Consider the following 14,065-nt stretch of genomic DNA (forward strand, 5'->3'; position numbering starts at 1 on the left):
AAACTTGGGAGTTCTTGATATTTCAGGGATAAAGGTGAATGAACTTGAATGTAAGTTATGAAAATGTTCTTTTTGTAACTTTGTGTAACTCTGTCTTTGGATAAGGTATCAGAAGTACTTCAGATAATCTTATTTGCTCTAATTACAAACGCCGTCTTTTTCTGCAGTTTCACCTCTTGATATCTATATTAGCAAAGTAGATCTTAATATACATCTCCAAAACAACTTAAATAACTTTTCTAGATTTCCCCTTGTTGGTTATATGGATAATATTTAAAAATTTGAACTCCTAATGCATTTTCTGAGGAAATAATATTTGGTATAAGGGGGGCATCCTATGAGTCTGACCAATGGGGTAACTATAATTTGGAATAAGTAGTGTCTTTTCTACATAGGGTTTGAAGGAGTTCCCTCTGGCATACCTGGGGTGATTTAATGTAAACACGTTATCTATAGAGTGAAGTGAGAAGTATAAGTGAAGACAGTGGAAAAGCATTGTCTTACAGTAGAATGCTGACTAATGCACATTGAAGAAATGATGCATTAACAGCAACATTGATTGGTGCCTAAGTTGTAAGCAAAAGGTTGTTGAATAACAGACTAACTTTATAGTTCTATATTATGGCCCCACAAATCAGTTATTAAGAGTTTCATTCTTATTTTGCAGGGAGGGGGAGAAAGTTGGAGCAGTTGAGACAGGGTGTTACTATGTGTCTCAGGCTAGCTCTGAACTCACTATCTTAGTCCCTCAAGTGATGCCATTAGAGGATTGAACCACTGCACCTCACGTGAATATCATTAAGAATTTTAAGAGTCACCACTAAGAAACAACAGTAGAACTTGCAAGGTAGAGGAGAAAAAAGAAAGATTGCGAAGGACACTTGGGGGCTTGCCCTGTAGTTCAGAGTGCTTTCCCAGCATGCATGGAGCTCTGGGTCTCATCCCCCAGCACTACATAAAACCAGATATAGTGACACAGGTGTGTAATCCCAGCACTCAGGAAGTTAAGACAGAAAATCAGAAAGTCAAAGTCTTCCTAGGCTATATAACAAGTTCTGGGCCAGCCTGGAGTACATGACATCCTGTATAACAACAGACATACTCCCATTAAGTCAGCAAACAGAAAGCCTGGCAATTAGAACAAAGCCAAATAGATCTAAACATACCCATAGTAATGACCAAGATAATTAATTCAGATAATCAAAGGTTAGAGGCTCTTAGGTTACAGATTAAAAAGCAGACTAAATCACAAATACATTATGGATTAGAGATGCACCTGAAACATGGCATGGGAAGCTGAAAGCCAAGAAGCCTTAGAATAGGATCATATGGGCAAGGAAGTAGATAACATAGCACTGCATTGGGTTTCACTGTAACCAATGTGTTATCTGTATGTTAATGTATTTGTTCTTTTGGTTTTCTGTCAATATTGTTTTGTAACCTAGTTCTTTTAATGAAAGAATATATGATGATCACTTTCCATACAATAAATGTTCATTTCTCAAAATTCTTATTAAGATTGCATTATAGATTTTAATTTCCCATTACTACATGCTTAAACTTCTTTGCAATTGTGATTTTATTTTTGGACCAGTATATTTTGGGAAATAGTTTTATAATTGCTGTTATTGTTCTGCCTGGCATGTCCAACCTTTTGACTTTTGTGACATGATATTGCCAAAGTTAATATGGGGGGAAAATCTCATAATGTCTTAGGTAATTTTATGATTTTGTGTTGGGCAGGCAACATTCATAGCTATTTCTGATCATATGCCACAAGCTGAAAGTTCCTGGAAAACTTTTAAATCCAATTTAAGACATTTTTAAAAAAAAATGTACATAATTTGCCAGACACTGTGATTTGTAGAACATATTAAACATCACCTGTCAGTCTTTACTGCATATTGATTTCCATGAACTTCTCCAAATATTTGGATTTAGCTGGTCTAGAGTAGAGTCTAGCAATGATGCTTGAAATAAATATGTCTAATATATAGCCAGAAAATCACTTGACCATCTCATTAACACACCAAGGAGGATGCACAGGGTGACTGATTTCAGAGTGACACCTATTCTCTATTCAGCATCCTGGTAGTCAAGGGCTTTGGTAAACATGGTGGCTCTTCTTAGTGATTCAGTAAAATTTGAACTCAGCAAAATAAGTTGTGGATATAACTGGGATATTATTATGACTGCATTCCTTTGTTCTAACTCAAAGAGGGAGGAAAAAAAACCTCTCACAAATCCAGAACTTAAAATACCTTAAAAAATATTAGAGCAAATAATGACAAGTAATTTCTGATATTCTTTCCTTTGGAAAATGGAAAATTATAATTTTATTTGTCAACAGTTCAGTTCCCAAGACTAAATTACACATCTTTTCTTACATTTCTGGGAACAACTTGTTTGGCCCCATTTTTTCATAATTGAACATGGGAGGAATGTAATGTCCTTGTCAGTTTGCTTGAGACCTCTGTGCAGAGCTTTATTAGAAATAGCACACCTGGAACAGAGGAAAATCTTAAAAATCACCATAGTCAAATGATGTTTTATTACAAGGGAGAAATCCAAATTAACAAAGTCAGAAATGAAAACAGCCATCAGTAAGCAATACACACCAAGGAATTCTAGAGAATCATAACCTGTAGTCCACCAAATTGGAGTAATTTGGAAAAATCTAAAAGAGGTGGATAATTTTCTTCATACATACCACTAACCAAAGTTAAATCATAGTTCTATAAGCAATGTAAACAGACCTATAACTCCTAATGAAATGGAAGCAGTTGTTAAAAGCCTCCCAGCCAGAAAAGGCCCAGGTAGAATTCAAAGAAGAGTTAATGCTAATACTCCTCAAATTATTCCATAAAATAGAAACAGATCATGGCCTGATTCACTTCACAACACAGTTAACCCAGATACCCAAACCACACAAAGACCCAGCAAAGAAAATTATGTACTTTTCCTAGGGAGACAAAATGCACATCTACTCACCCCAGATAGGGATCCCACAACAGAACAAAGGATTCTGCTGAAGTCCCACTTGATGAGCCAGTGGATTTGATTATAGTTACTTATAGGTACATGGGCCAAGGGTTTACTGCAGGAAAATAAATGACTTAAAGGCAACTGTATCTTCAAGGCTTACACCAGCATGGGTGATAACTGGAAACTTGGAGGACACTCTATAGCCTGAAGGCAGCTCAACAGGTTGGAGAGTGTCTTTTTCAGGTGATCCAGTTGGTCTAAACTCTTCCAGGCTGTTGCGGAGTAAGGTTTTCTGCCTGCCTGGTCTCACCGCCACACCAGCCCCAAATAACACACAGAGTCTCTGTATTTGATATTATGCTGTTGGCCAGGTACTAGTTTCTTAGATAATACCTAAGACTAGTGTCTTAGGTATTAACCCATTTCTATTAATCTAAGTATTTCCACGTGGTCTCATCTTACCGGAGAGTGGGCCCAGACCTCTGTTTTCTCCAGTCTCTACATGCTGACTCCTCCCTACTCCTTCCTTGAATACTCCTTGTCTCCTAGTCCCACCTATCTTGCTTTCCTATTGGCCAACAGTGCTTTATTCATTAACCAGTATGAGAAACATATTTATAGAATGACATCTCCCATCACCAGGCAGCTCAACTGGCCCCTACTTCTTCCAGGCAGCTATTTTGGTCCCAGAGTCTTCCCTGCAGCTTTTCTCCTCTGAGAGTATTCTTTGAAGCTCATCTTCCTTCCTTTGTATTATTTACTTACTCTGACTGGTGAAGGCCTAGTGAATCTGGCGAGTTTCAGGGACTTCCAAAAGCTGTCTTGAGTTGTTTCCCTTCCCATTGAAAGAGCTTCCCTACAGGAATATATTCAATTTTTAGGACACTGTTAAGACAGCATACACCAATTTTCAATATTAACTTAGATGTAAAAATTGTCATATAAAATATTTGGAGACTGAATCCAAGAACATATCAAAAAGATCCCTACCATGGTCAAGCAGGCTTTATCCTAGAGACTCAAGAAAGGTTAACATATGTAAATTGATAAATGTAATCCACCATATAAACAAACTGAAAGACAAAAAAAAAAAAAAAGTGTTTTTATCTCATTAGATGCAGAAAGGATCCTTGACAAAAATCCAGCACTTCATGATACCTGAAGACATTTGGGATACAATGGACATACCTCAACATAATAAAGTCAGTTTACAGACAGTTCTTAGCCAACACCAACTTAATAGAGAAAAACTCAAGGCAATTCTACTAACATCAGAAACAAGACAGGGTTGTATGTGAAAAAAACAGATTTTCAAGAAAAGAATCACAACTATTTCCTTACCCAGTTTGACTATTTATGTGACTCCCATGGAAGAAGAAAGGTTTTCATGAACTTAAATTGTTGAATAACTGGGTACTTTCACCCCATTGCTTCATGACATGCCATTCTTCCTGGAAACAATCTGGAAAAAAGACACAAGAGCCATGTAATCTTCAATAGTACAACCTCTTTAAAAACAAAACAAAACAAACAAACAAACAAAAAACCCTGGAGGTTATAACTTAAAGCACCACACATAAATTGTGAAAAGCTTTATGTGACATTTGAGGAGTCTGGATGTTCTCTCTGACACTGAGTATTTGCTGATAGGTAACCAGAAAAGATAGCAAGAGGTCCAATTTAGTAGAAGCGTTAGAAATCGGGATGAGAGTAAGCATCCAGGTAAGAAATTGGAGCCTTTGATGAAGAATGCTTGAAGCAGGTGATGGTGTGGAGAAGAAATGGGGAAGAATAGCATTCAAGACGAATGAAGATACAATCATCAGCCTCTTAGCTTAGCCAACAGCAACATAAAAGTGATACATAATTAATTCATATGTCTACTGAGCGAAGACAAAATTTCCTGAGTAGTATACAAAATGTCACAGAGCATTTAAATTTTCCCTTTAAGAGTCGTAGTTGCAATACTATTTGTAATACCATCTTTAATTTTCATTAAGATTTGTCATATGTGTCTCTGTGTGGTTAGATGTACTTGAGTGCGGATACCCAATGAAGCTACCCGAGGAGTTAGATTTCTGGACCTGGAGTTTCAGGCAGTTGTGAGCTGCTGACACTGGGGTGGGGAGCTAACTTGGGTTCCCTGCAAGAACAGTTTTTGTTCTTAACTGTAATATTGCCCTTCCAGCCCCATATTCATGTTTTAAAGCAGATTTCTATTTGACATTTATTTTATGTTGCTATTCCTTTTGGTTTTAAATTTACCATCAAGTGTTTGTTTTGAGGTATAATCATGTTTGCCTATAATTTTACTATACCATGTTGGCTTAAATAATATTAAACCATTCATTTATTATTATCTTGTAAACAGAACTCCTGATACTTTTAAATAAGAAATTGTTCACTGTTACTGTGATCATTCATTCTTTAAGATGTATAAATCATGAAAGCACACATTTATGATATTAGGCATTCTTATTACTCTTGTAAAAATCCCAAATATTGACATCAATTGATAATTTAAGACACTAGAGGCATAGTATGTATGTATGTATGTATATGTATGTATGTATGTAGATATGTAGATATATCTACAAGGTATACTTGTGTGGATATGGCACCAGACAGCATATCCTGGTCATGTTAACATGCAGTATCTCATTTGGTTCTCATGGGTGTAGGGGCTTTTCTAATTCCTTGCTCACAGTTATAGATGAGGAAGCTAAACCTCACATCCTGAAGCAGATAGCACCTTCAGGTCCATGTAGCTAGTAGGAGGCAGAGCAGACTTGAACGCAAGCTGTCTGGCTCCCAAACACATGCTCTTAGCTAATGTACTGTTTGACCCAGCCAGATGTGGGCTCGGGAACTGAGAAAACAGAATTGGAAAGAATCATTAGTATTTGTTTCTCTGAGTCCAAAGGGCCTGTTAAGCCACCTCTAGAGCCTATGTGGGATTCGTGTTTACACAAAGCCAAACAGTGGGTTTTTCTGTCTTTTCACCTTCCTCCTCTGTAGTTCCTCAAACTCCATGTCTCTGTTTGGGAGAAGGAAAATCAAAGGGACAGTTCCCCTTATCCATCATGTCAGCAAATTGCTCCTGTTCCAACACAGGCAGGCCTGACTGGTTTCAGGGTGGGATGTGTGCTTTTCTGTGGCTTCCTGGTGTTTGCTGAGGGTTTGCTCCTAGCTCAGCTTTCCTGATTTGTTTCTTCTTCATCCCTCCTTATCAAAGTGTGTGTCATCTGTCACTGATTACACTTGAGTAAGCTGTACCATGGCATGTCGGCCTACTTGAGCCACGATTTCACATTTTCTAATGGCACATGCTCACGGTGTCTGCATCTGGATAAAAAAAAAAAAAACAAAAACAAAAACAAAAAAACAACAGAAACAAACAAACAAACGAATGAACAAACAAAAAGTAGTAAAATCCCTGGCCTCAGCTTTTAAAGTAACTCTTTACAGCAGCAGTATCCCTGTGAGTAGACTGCTTTGGTGATGTCCGAGTGCTGCTTAGAGCAGCTGTTTAAAATTTTCCCTAGTTGTCTCTAGGGATGTCAACAAAATTAGTGGGTTGATGTGAACTGAATGAATTTAGAGTTTTGAGGCTTAAGGGGAAAAATGAAAGAAAACCAGTAGAAGTATGAAGGATTGTAGGGTTGGTTGCCCCAGAATTGGTGCCTTTGTTTTCTGGAAGCTTTGGGGTGGTTGAAGAAGGAGTTCTGGAGATAGTTGGTTTGTTATGCCCTTTGTATGGATAGGTGCTGTGTAGAGATGCATCCATGTATTGACATAGCTCTAAATGTCTTGCTGGAAGGCAAGTGTACTTGTGAGGGTTATGGTCTTTGGGCCTGGACAAGTCTGACTGGACAGACTACTGTGACTTGTGTACATACAATGTCAAGGCTACTCTGAGATTTCCCAGTTTCAGAAAGCAGGGAACGTAGAACCTAAGCATGTTGTGAAGATTAAATCAGGCCTTCTTAAAGCTCTCTCTCTCTCTCTCTTGCATGTGCATGCACACACACACACATACAACACACACACACACCTCCCCCCACTCACTCATACCCACACTAGAAAAGGAAATGCAGGCAAACCAAGTAACCATTAAGTATATTGACTTTGGTACATACAGTCCAATCCATATAAAATGTCCATGTAATACAGATATAACCTTTTATTCCTTAGAAAGAGCAAATGCCAAGTTTCTCGCCTTTGTCTGGCCTGTGATATTAATGTTACTTCAAGTAAGTTTGATGATTCCATCATTTATAAACACATCCCACTGTATTGTGTTTGAAGGCTTAGATGACCTTGACAACAATATGGGGGCCAGTGGCTGTGGTTTCTTCCTTGCCTGTATTCTGTTCAATTTCCGGGTGCTCATTAGGTGGCCCTCCCTTGTGCATCCAAAGCAACTGGAGGTCTATAGCCCTGGGTGGCCTTTAACCCACTTACTGAGACTCCTTGCCTCATTAAGGTCTGTCCTGTTGATATTCCTGACACTATTCTCTGGATTGTCCAGCACAGAGAGAGGGTCTTCATTATTTTTTTTATTTAATTTATTATTCTACATGTTGATCCCAGTTCCCTCTCCCTCCCTCCCTCCCTCTCTGCCCTCTTGCATGCACTCTAACCACCCTCCCCTCCCCTTCCATCCCCCCACCCAAATTCCATATGTAGGGGAATGCCATCCAGTTGGGATCATATAGATCTGACAGGTCATGTGAAGTAGGGACTAGGGCTTCTCTCCTGTCTCTAGATTAAGGCAGTTATCTCTCCATGGGGGAATGTGTTCGCAAGGTCCTTTTGTGCACCAGGGATACATCCTGGCTCCACTGTCTGAGGTCCCTTAGACTGCTCAGTCCTTCTGGCTGAGACCCATATTCAGGGGGGCCTGAGTTTTAGACCTAGAACAAAGGATCACCAGCCTATAATTCATACCACCAGAGGAACTAGGATACAAGGTGTATTCTAAGAGATTAATATAAACTCCCTCACAGAACTGGGGACAAGTCCCCCAGAGCACAGGTGAAGTGGGGGGGGGCAGCGAATGGAGAGAGAAGCAGGAGAAAATGAGGGGGAGGAAAGGAAAACATGTGCGACCAAGAAGATTGAGCCCGGTTAAGAATAGAAGACGAGAGAGAGAGAGAGAGAGAGAGAGAGAGAGAGAGAGAGAGAGAGAGAGAGAGAGAGAGAGAGAGAGAGAGAGAGAGAGAGAGAGAGAGGAGAGAGAGAACATAAAAGAGGGAGCCAATATTGGTTTGAAGATAAAATTGAACACAAAGAAAGGTCTAGAGAACTACAAGACTGCCGCCAACTAACAATTTGAGCTTCCATGGAAAGGCTATCATAAATGCCCCTCCCAGAGAGTGAGATCAACAACTAACTTGTCCATGGAGCCCTCAACTAATGCCTGTTGGAAACAGGAGCAAACACCCATACATAAACACTGGGTCTTCATTATTTATGTAGTAAATGAAGGAACTGATAAGACCAGACCCTTCTGGCTTTGTTGTAGATAAAAATGAAAACCACTAGCAAATAACTAAAACTTAGTCCCATACAAAAGTCAAGCTAGGGTGGGGGCAGTTCTCAGCATAGACTCAGGAATTCTTGGACTTTGTGTCTGGTTCTTTTCACATGTGCCATTAAGAGCTTTCCATGTTGGCTTCTAAGTTTGCATTTTTTGGGGGATGGTTCTAATTACAGGTATGTTTTCTTTCCAGCTAAAGGGAGACAATGAGGCCCAGAGTGAAGATATTAAATGACCATCTATACAATTGCAGTTTCTAGCCACAAGATATGTACTCTTATTGGCCAGCTATCTAACATTTCAGTGTCTTTATTTGTTCAGTAGACTAATAAAAATACCTCAAAGGGTCATTGGAAAAATAGCTACACATAAAAATTTGCCTCATGCTTGGCATATTTTTTGTTACCGTTGTAAGTCGTTTAAATTTTGTAGGAATAAATGACTAGACTTTGTTGGTACTGTTGAGTTGTCCAAGTGTTACCAGTTAGAGCATTTCTCAATATGCCAGTGTAGTGGCTTTGAAAGTAAAAGAGAACAGAACCATCCTCCTTATACAGGTAGTAACACTGGCTACTCTGCCTTTTTCTAGTTTGGATCCAACACTGCTTCACAAATTTTCCCTAGCTGCCCTTAGAGGGTTAAGGGGCACAAGGAACCATTAATGTAGGAACATTCCTGCAATGGCGTGATGTGTCTTCAGTAGATGACTTTGGCTCAAGGATGCTCCATATGCATGGTGGGAAATTCTGTGAAATGGTGCTGTGGTGTGAGGCTCCACTTTTCCAGACTCCCTTCCACTCCCTTTCCAATATTCTGTGATACTTAGAATTGGACCATAGCATTGATTCTTTCTCTGCCATGTGTAAAATCAACTGCATAGACTCTTAACCTGTTACTGTGTTTCTCTAGAGTTACAGTGTGATGCTTCTGATCACAGACTCTCAAGGACAAGCCAAACATCCCTCGTCAGGGAAGACTGCTAACACTAGTCTGGATCTCCACTTTCAAGGGACAATCCTTAATAATTCTGGCTTTAATATGCTGTCATGATTTTCTTTTTCTTTTTCTTTTTCTTTTCTTTCTTTTTTTTATGCAAAAGCATGAGGTCTTTTATATTCCAAGTGCACTGGGGTCCACCGATTTTCTTTAACATTTGTTAACCAACAGTTTCTCCTTCCATAAAAAAGGAAGAAAATTGGCAGCTCTCCAGTGTGTGTAAATGTCATTTTGGGCTGATTTCTTTTTGTTTTCCTTCCTCATTCCATCAAGCTGTCACTTGATTATTGTCTTTGTGACAGACCAGGTCCAGGGAACAGTCACCATCCGGAATATCAGCGCCCTGTCTTCAGGTCTGTACCAGTGTGTGGCTTCTAATGCCATCGGGACGAGCACCTGTCTCCTGGATCTCCAGGTTATCTCACGTAAGTATATAGAATTAGAAGTTCAACTCAGGGTGCAGAAGTCAAAGACTTTTGTTAAGTCATAAAATGCAGGGTTCTACATAATTGTTTGGAGATTGTGTAAAGAGTAAACAAATTCTTTTAATCATTGTTGAAGACATGTTATAAAAATTTTACTACTTAAGCCTACTTGATATGCCAATCCTTGTGACAGAGTGTCTTCTCAGGACCATCAGAACCAAACTAATCTTCATGTCCTGGCGCTGTGGACATGACATAATCGTCACTCATGGTAGTATACAGTCTCATAACACTCTTGGTTTTCCCCCCCAATCCCTTGGATTTTATTTTTTGTTGAGAAATCTATATTATTTTTATTCTGGTTGTAGAAGGGAGTCATGTGACTGGGATAAGGCCATAAAAGAAAGTCTGAGCTCCAAGGCTCTCTTGGGGCACTAAGGCATGTTGAGAAGGCACTGGCTCTTGCCCTCTCCAGTTGCTGCTCTTCTGGGGCCTTGGGAGATTTGGGTAGTTCACTCACTAATTCATCAATTGCTGAAAGCCTACTGGGAATGTCAAAGTTGGGGCAAGATCTGACTTCATGAGGAGCATCGGATGCTTTAGGCAGTTTTGTACATTTTAAACAGACTTATTTGTGTGAATATTGTTGCATGGCATGTGCTATTTCTCTCTGGTTTCTTTAAATCTACCTTAAATATGTTTTGCAGCCCAGCCCCGAAGTGTTGGAGTGATAGCTGGAGCTGTTGGCACTGGTGCGGTTCTTATCATTATTTGCATTGCACTAATTTCAGGGGCATTCTTTTACTGGAGAAGCAAAAATAAGGAGGAGGAGGAGGAAGACATTCCTAATGAAATCAGGTTAGTCTGTCAGATAGATTACTGACCTTCAGTGTGTATTTCTGTCCATTTTAGAGTGAAGGTTTTTTTTTTTTTTTTTTTTTTTTGACCAGTCTTATTACTCTTATGATCAAGGTAACGGAAATGTCCAAATGTCATTTTATCACTATGTATATATCACTTTCTCTCACAGTCATACTTATTTTTATTCACAAAGATCCTTCATGAATCTAAGTAGGACAAAGAGCTCCCCTGCACCTCCACACCTACAGGGTAGATAGTGACTGTCGCACCAGAACAGTTAGCCTTAAAACCTGTGTTTTATATTGGCTATTATAATAGAACATGCAGCAGCAAAAGGGATTACCTCACAAACATACCAGTTTCTCTTCCTACTTACACACCTGAACTGTGTCTTGGTATGAAGGAGCATATTAATCATATTTCAACACAATAATAATATATGCCTGGCATCATACTTTGTATAACATACTTTTGGTTGATGCTTCTGGAGGAACTATGACGGGGGGGGGGAGGAGGAGGTTGTCACCTGGTGGCTGCTTCCTCTCTGAGTCACAAGACAGCACATAACATCACACAGCGAGAGACAGGGTATGTGTATCTGTCCGATCTTTCTTTTCTTACAAAGCAGCTGGGATCCAGTCATTGTGTCCTATCCTGATGACATTATCTAGTATAAACACCACCCAGAGCTCCTGCTTCCCAATGCTATACTTGATTACATTACACCCTCCCCTCAATGGAGATCAGTTTCCAGCCCTTAATCCTAATCCCTTAATGGACTTTCCAAGACATAAAAAATATAGCAGGCACTTTGTAAAGTAACACAAATGTTTTAAGGGGGAAAAATGTCAAGATGTTCTTTAAAGGGAAATAGCTCATGGGATGTGAGGGCCCAGAGTGTCTCACCCTTGACTGTGTCATATCCTTGTTGATATGCTTTAATAACTCCAGTCTTCTCAGCATAACATACTCAGCTTTCGGAATTTGGTTCCCCTTCCATCTCTGGCCTTCTCTTCTGCATCCTTTAGCCTATCATCAGCACACTAAAGCGTAGTAAATAAGAATCTGGGACATGATAGGCTGATGGATGTTTATTCGAGAGAAATCACTTACACCAGAAACAGATGACCGTCACAGGTTCCCATCCCAAGGATGCCTCCGAATGCTCTCTGTCTCCAACAAGGAAGTAAGATCGAGCTGGGGTCCTGGACCCCAGGCCTAGTACCCCCATGTCATGCCCGCACCTGTCCCCATGCCCCAATGGGTGTGGTCAATGCAATAGGCACAGGCAGGGTGGATATCTCACTACAATTCCCCTTTTAGTCTAAAGAAAAGATTGAGGCGTGATTCAAAACTATATACAAAGACAGTAAATATCAAGTATGGTTTAGGAAAGGGAAAATTAAGAACATGCACACTTAAGACCTATTGCCAGTGAGGTAAAAAGAGTAAATGGCAAGAATTACAGTAAAAGAGTCTAAATATCATGAATGACTTTCATTCTTTACATGCTTAGTTTGCTTTCTTAGGTGCTTTATGACAGCTAATTAAGTGGGTTTCTTTGAGGGTTGTCTTCTTTATAGTTAAAAAAGATGTTTATATATGTATATATGTATATATATTTCAATTGTACATAATTAAATTCTTGTTTCATTTCAGAGAGGATGATCTTCCACCTAAATGCTCTTCTGCCAAAGCATTTCACACAGAGATATCCTCCTCAGAGAATAACACGTTGACTTCTTCCAATACCTACAACAGTCGATACTGGAACAACAATCCCAAAACCCATAGAAACACAGAGTCATTCAGCCGCTTCAGTGACTTACGCCAGTCTTTCTCTGGCAATGCTGTTATCCCATCCATCTATGCAAATGGGAACCATCTGGTCTCTGGTCCACATAAGACTCTGGTAGTGACAACCAACAGAGGGTCATCACCCCAGGTCATGCCCAGGAACAATGGTTCAGTCAGCAGGAAGCCTTGGCCTCAGCACATGCACTCCTATACTGTCAGCCAAGTGACCCTGGAGCGCATGGGTGCAGTGCCTGTCATGGTGCCTGCCCAGAGTCGGGCAGGATCCCTGGTGTAGGATGTTTGAGGATGCTGTGTTCAGAAGAGAATAAATGGAATACCTCCGAACAAGGGGGAGAGTGGGGGTGGGTGAGTGCTGGAAAGATATGCCTTTGTACGATTACATTAGTAAAAAGCATCAAGAAGGTGGTGCTATCACCTGGCCACTGTGATGTGGCCTGGAATATTCTGTCATGAAGACTCAAGAAGACTGTTTCCCCACCACAGTTATCCTGGGAGTCATCTCAAATGATGTGCCAAGCCAAGGAGAATGCCAGAAGCAGACTAGCACTTAAAACCCAAACAGTGGTCCAGGAGGACCTGTTCTTTAATTCCTGCCTAACTTAATAATTTTCAGGAGACTGTAAGTGCCAGGTGGAATTCAAATATTAAAATTCTTTTTTTTAACAAAAAAATGTGTCTTTACAAAACAAAACAAACAGGAGGAAGCTTGTGGCCTGTTCTGTCACCTACTCCCCTTTAATGGTGAGGGTTTAATGGCACTAGGGATGCATTCCAACTGGGCTGGCTTTTATCACAGAGGCAAAACTTTGTACAGGACACAATTTGGCTAGAAATGGGGAAGAACAGGGAAACTTCTTGTGAACACCCCACACACTTATTTATTTACCTCTTCCTGAACCGTGAAGATTTTGCTATCTTGACAGATTCTTGTCTGTGTTACTCTGGGATCTCTTACAGGTCCATGGCAATTACTGTTCATGATTTCCTGAAAATAAATATTTTTTTAAAAGAAAACTTATTTTTTTTAAATACTTGAGAGACAGTGGACTGGGAAAGTGTGAACTAAACACCTTGGTCCAGTGATTGTACCGAGCAACTCAGCGGAAGCCCCTCACAGTTCAGGGGATCGAGTGGGCTGTAAAACAAATCAGAGGCAGGGGGAGGGGCATTTGCCTTGTTGGCAGGGCCCCAAAGAAGCAAGGTTGTATATGGCAACCCTGCTGTCACACAGGTCACTTTTAATGATGATAGTGCCTGATGTCTTTTGTACTGAGGAGGAAAATTCCCCATTGTTTGACAAGTAGAGGTTAGTAGGTTGTTACAGAAAGGGCAGGAGTTGTTTTGGTTTTGTTTCTTTCAAATAATTCTCTTCTTTTGCAAAAGGATAATAAGGATTAGACAAATGGATAATCTTCCATTGTGCTCTTGGGGGTTTGCT

General features: G+C 40.0%; 1 protein-coding gene across 2 annotated transcripts in view; it reads left to right on the forward strand.

Moving 5' to 3' along the window:
- Igsf11 (immunoglobulin superfamily member 11) overlaps positions 1-13,126 on the forward strand; it is a 112,403-nt gene extending 99,277 nt beyond the window's left edge. The window contains exons 5-7 of one of the 2 annotated variants that reach the window (XM_051191470.1): positions 9,826-9,948; positions 10,740-10,806; positions 12,469-13,126. In XM_051191470.1, the coding sequence (XP_051047427.1) occupies positions 9,826-9,948; positions 10,740-10,806; positions 12,469-12,901 (623 nt within the window). In that variant the 3' untranslated portion in view covers positions 12,902-13,126. Of the gene's footprint in view, positions 1-9,825; positions 9,949-10,655; positions 10,807-12,468 lie in introns of both variants that reach the window. The other variant, XM_051191468.1, reaches the window with a different exon arrangement.
- Positions 13,127-14,065: the final 939 nt, after the last annotated feature.

Source organism: Phodopus roborovskii, unplaced genomic scaffold (genome assembly GCF_943737965.1).
Source record: "Phodopus roborovskii unplaced genomic scaffold, PHOROB, whole genome shotgun sequence".
NCBI classification, from domain to species: Eukaryota; Metazoa; Chordata; class Mammalia; order Rodentia; family Cricetidae; genus Phodopus; species Phodopus roborovskii.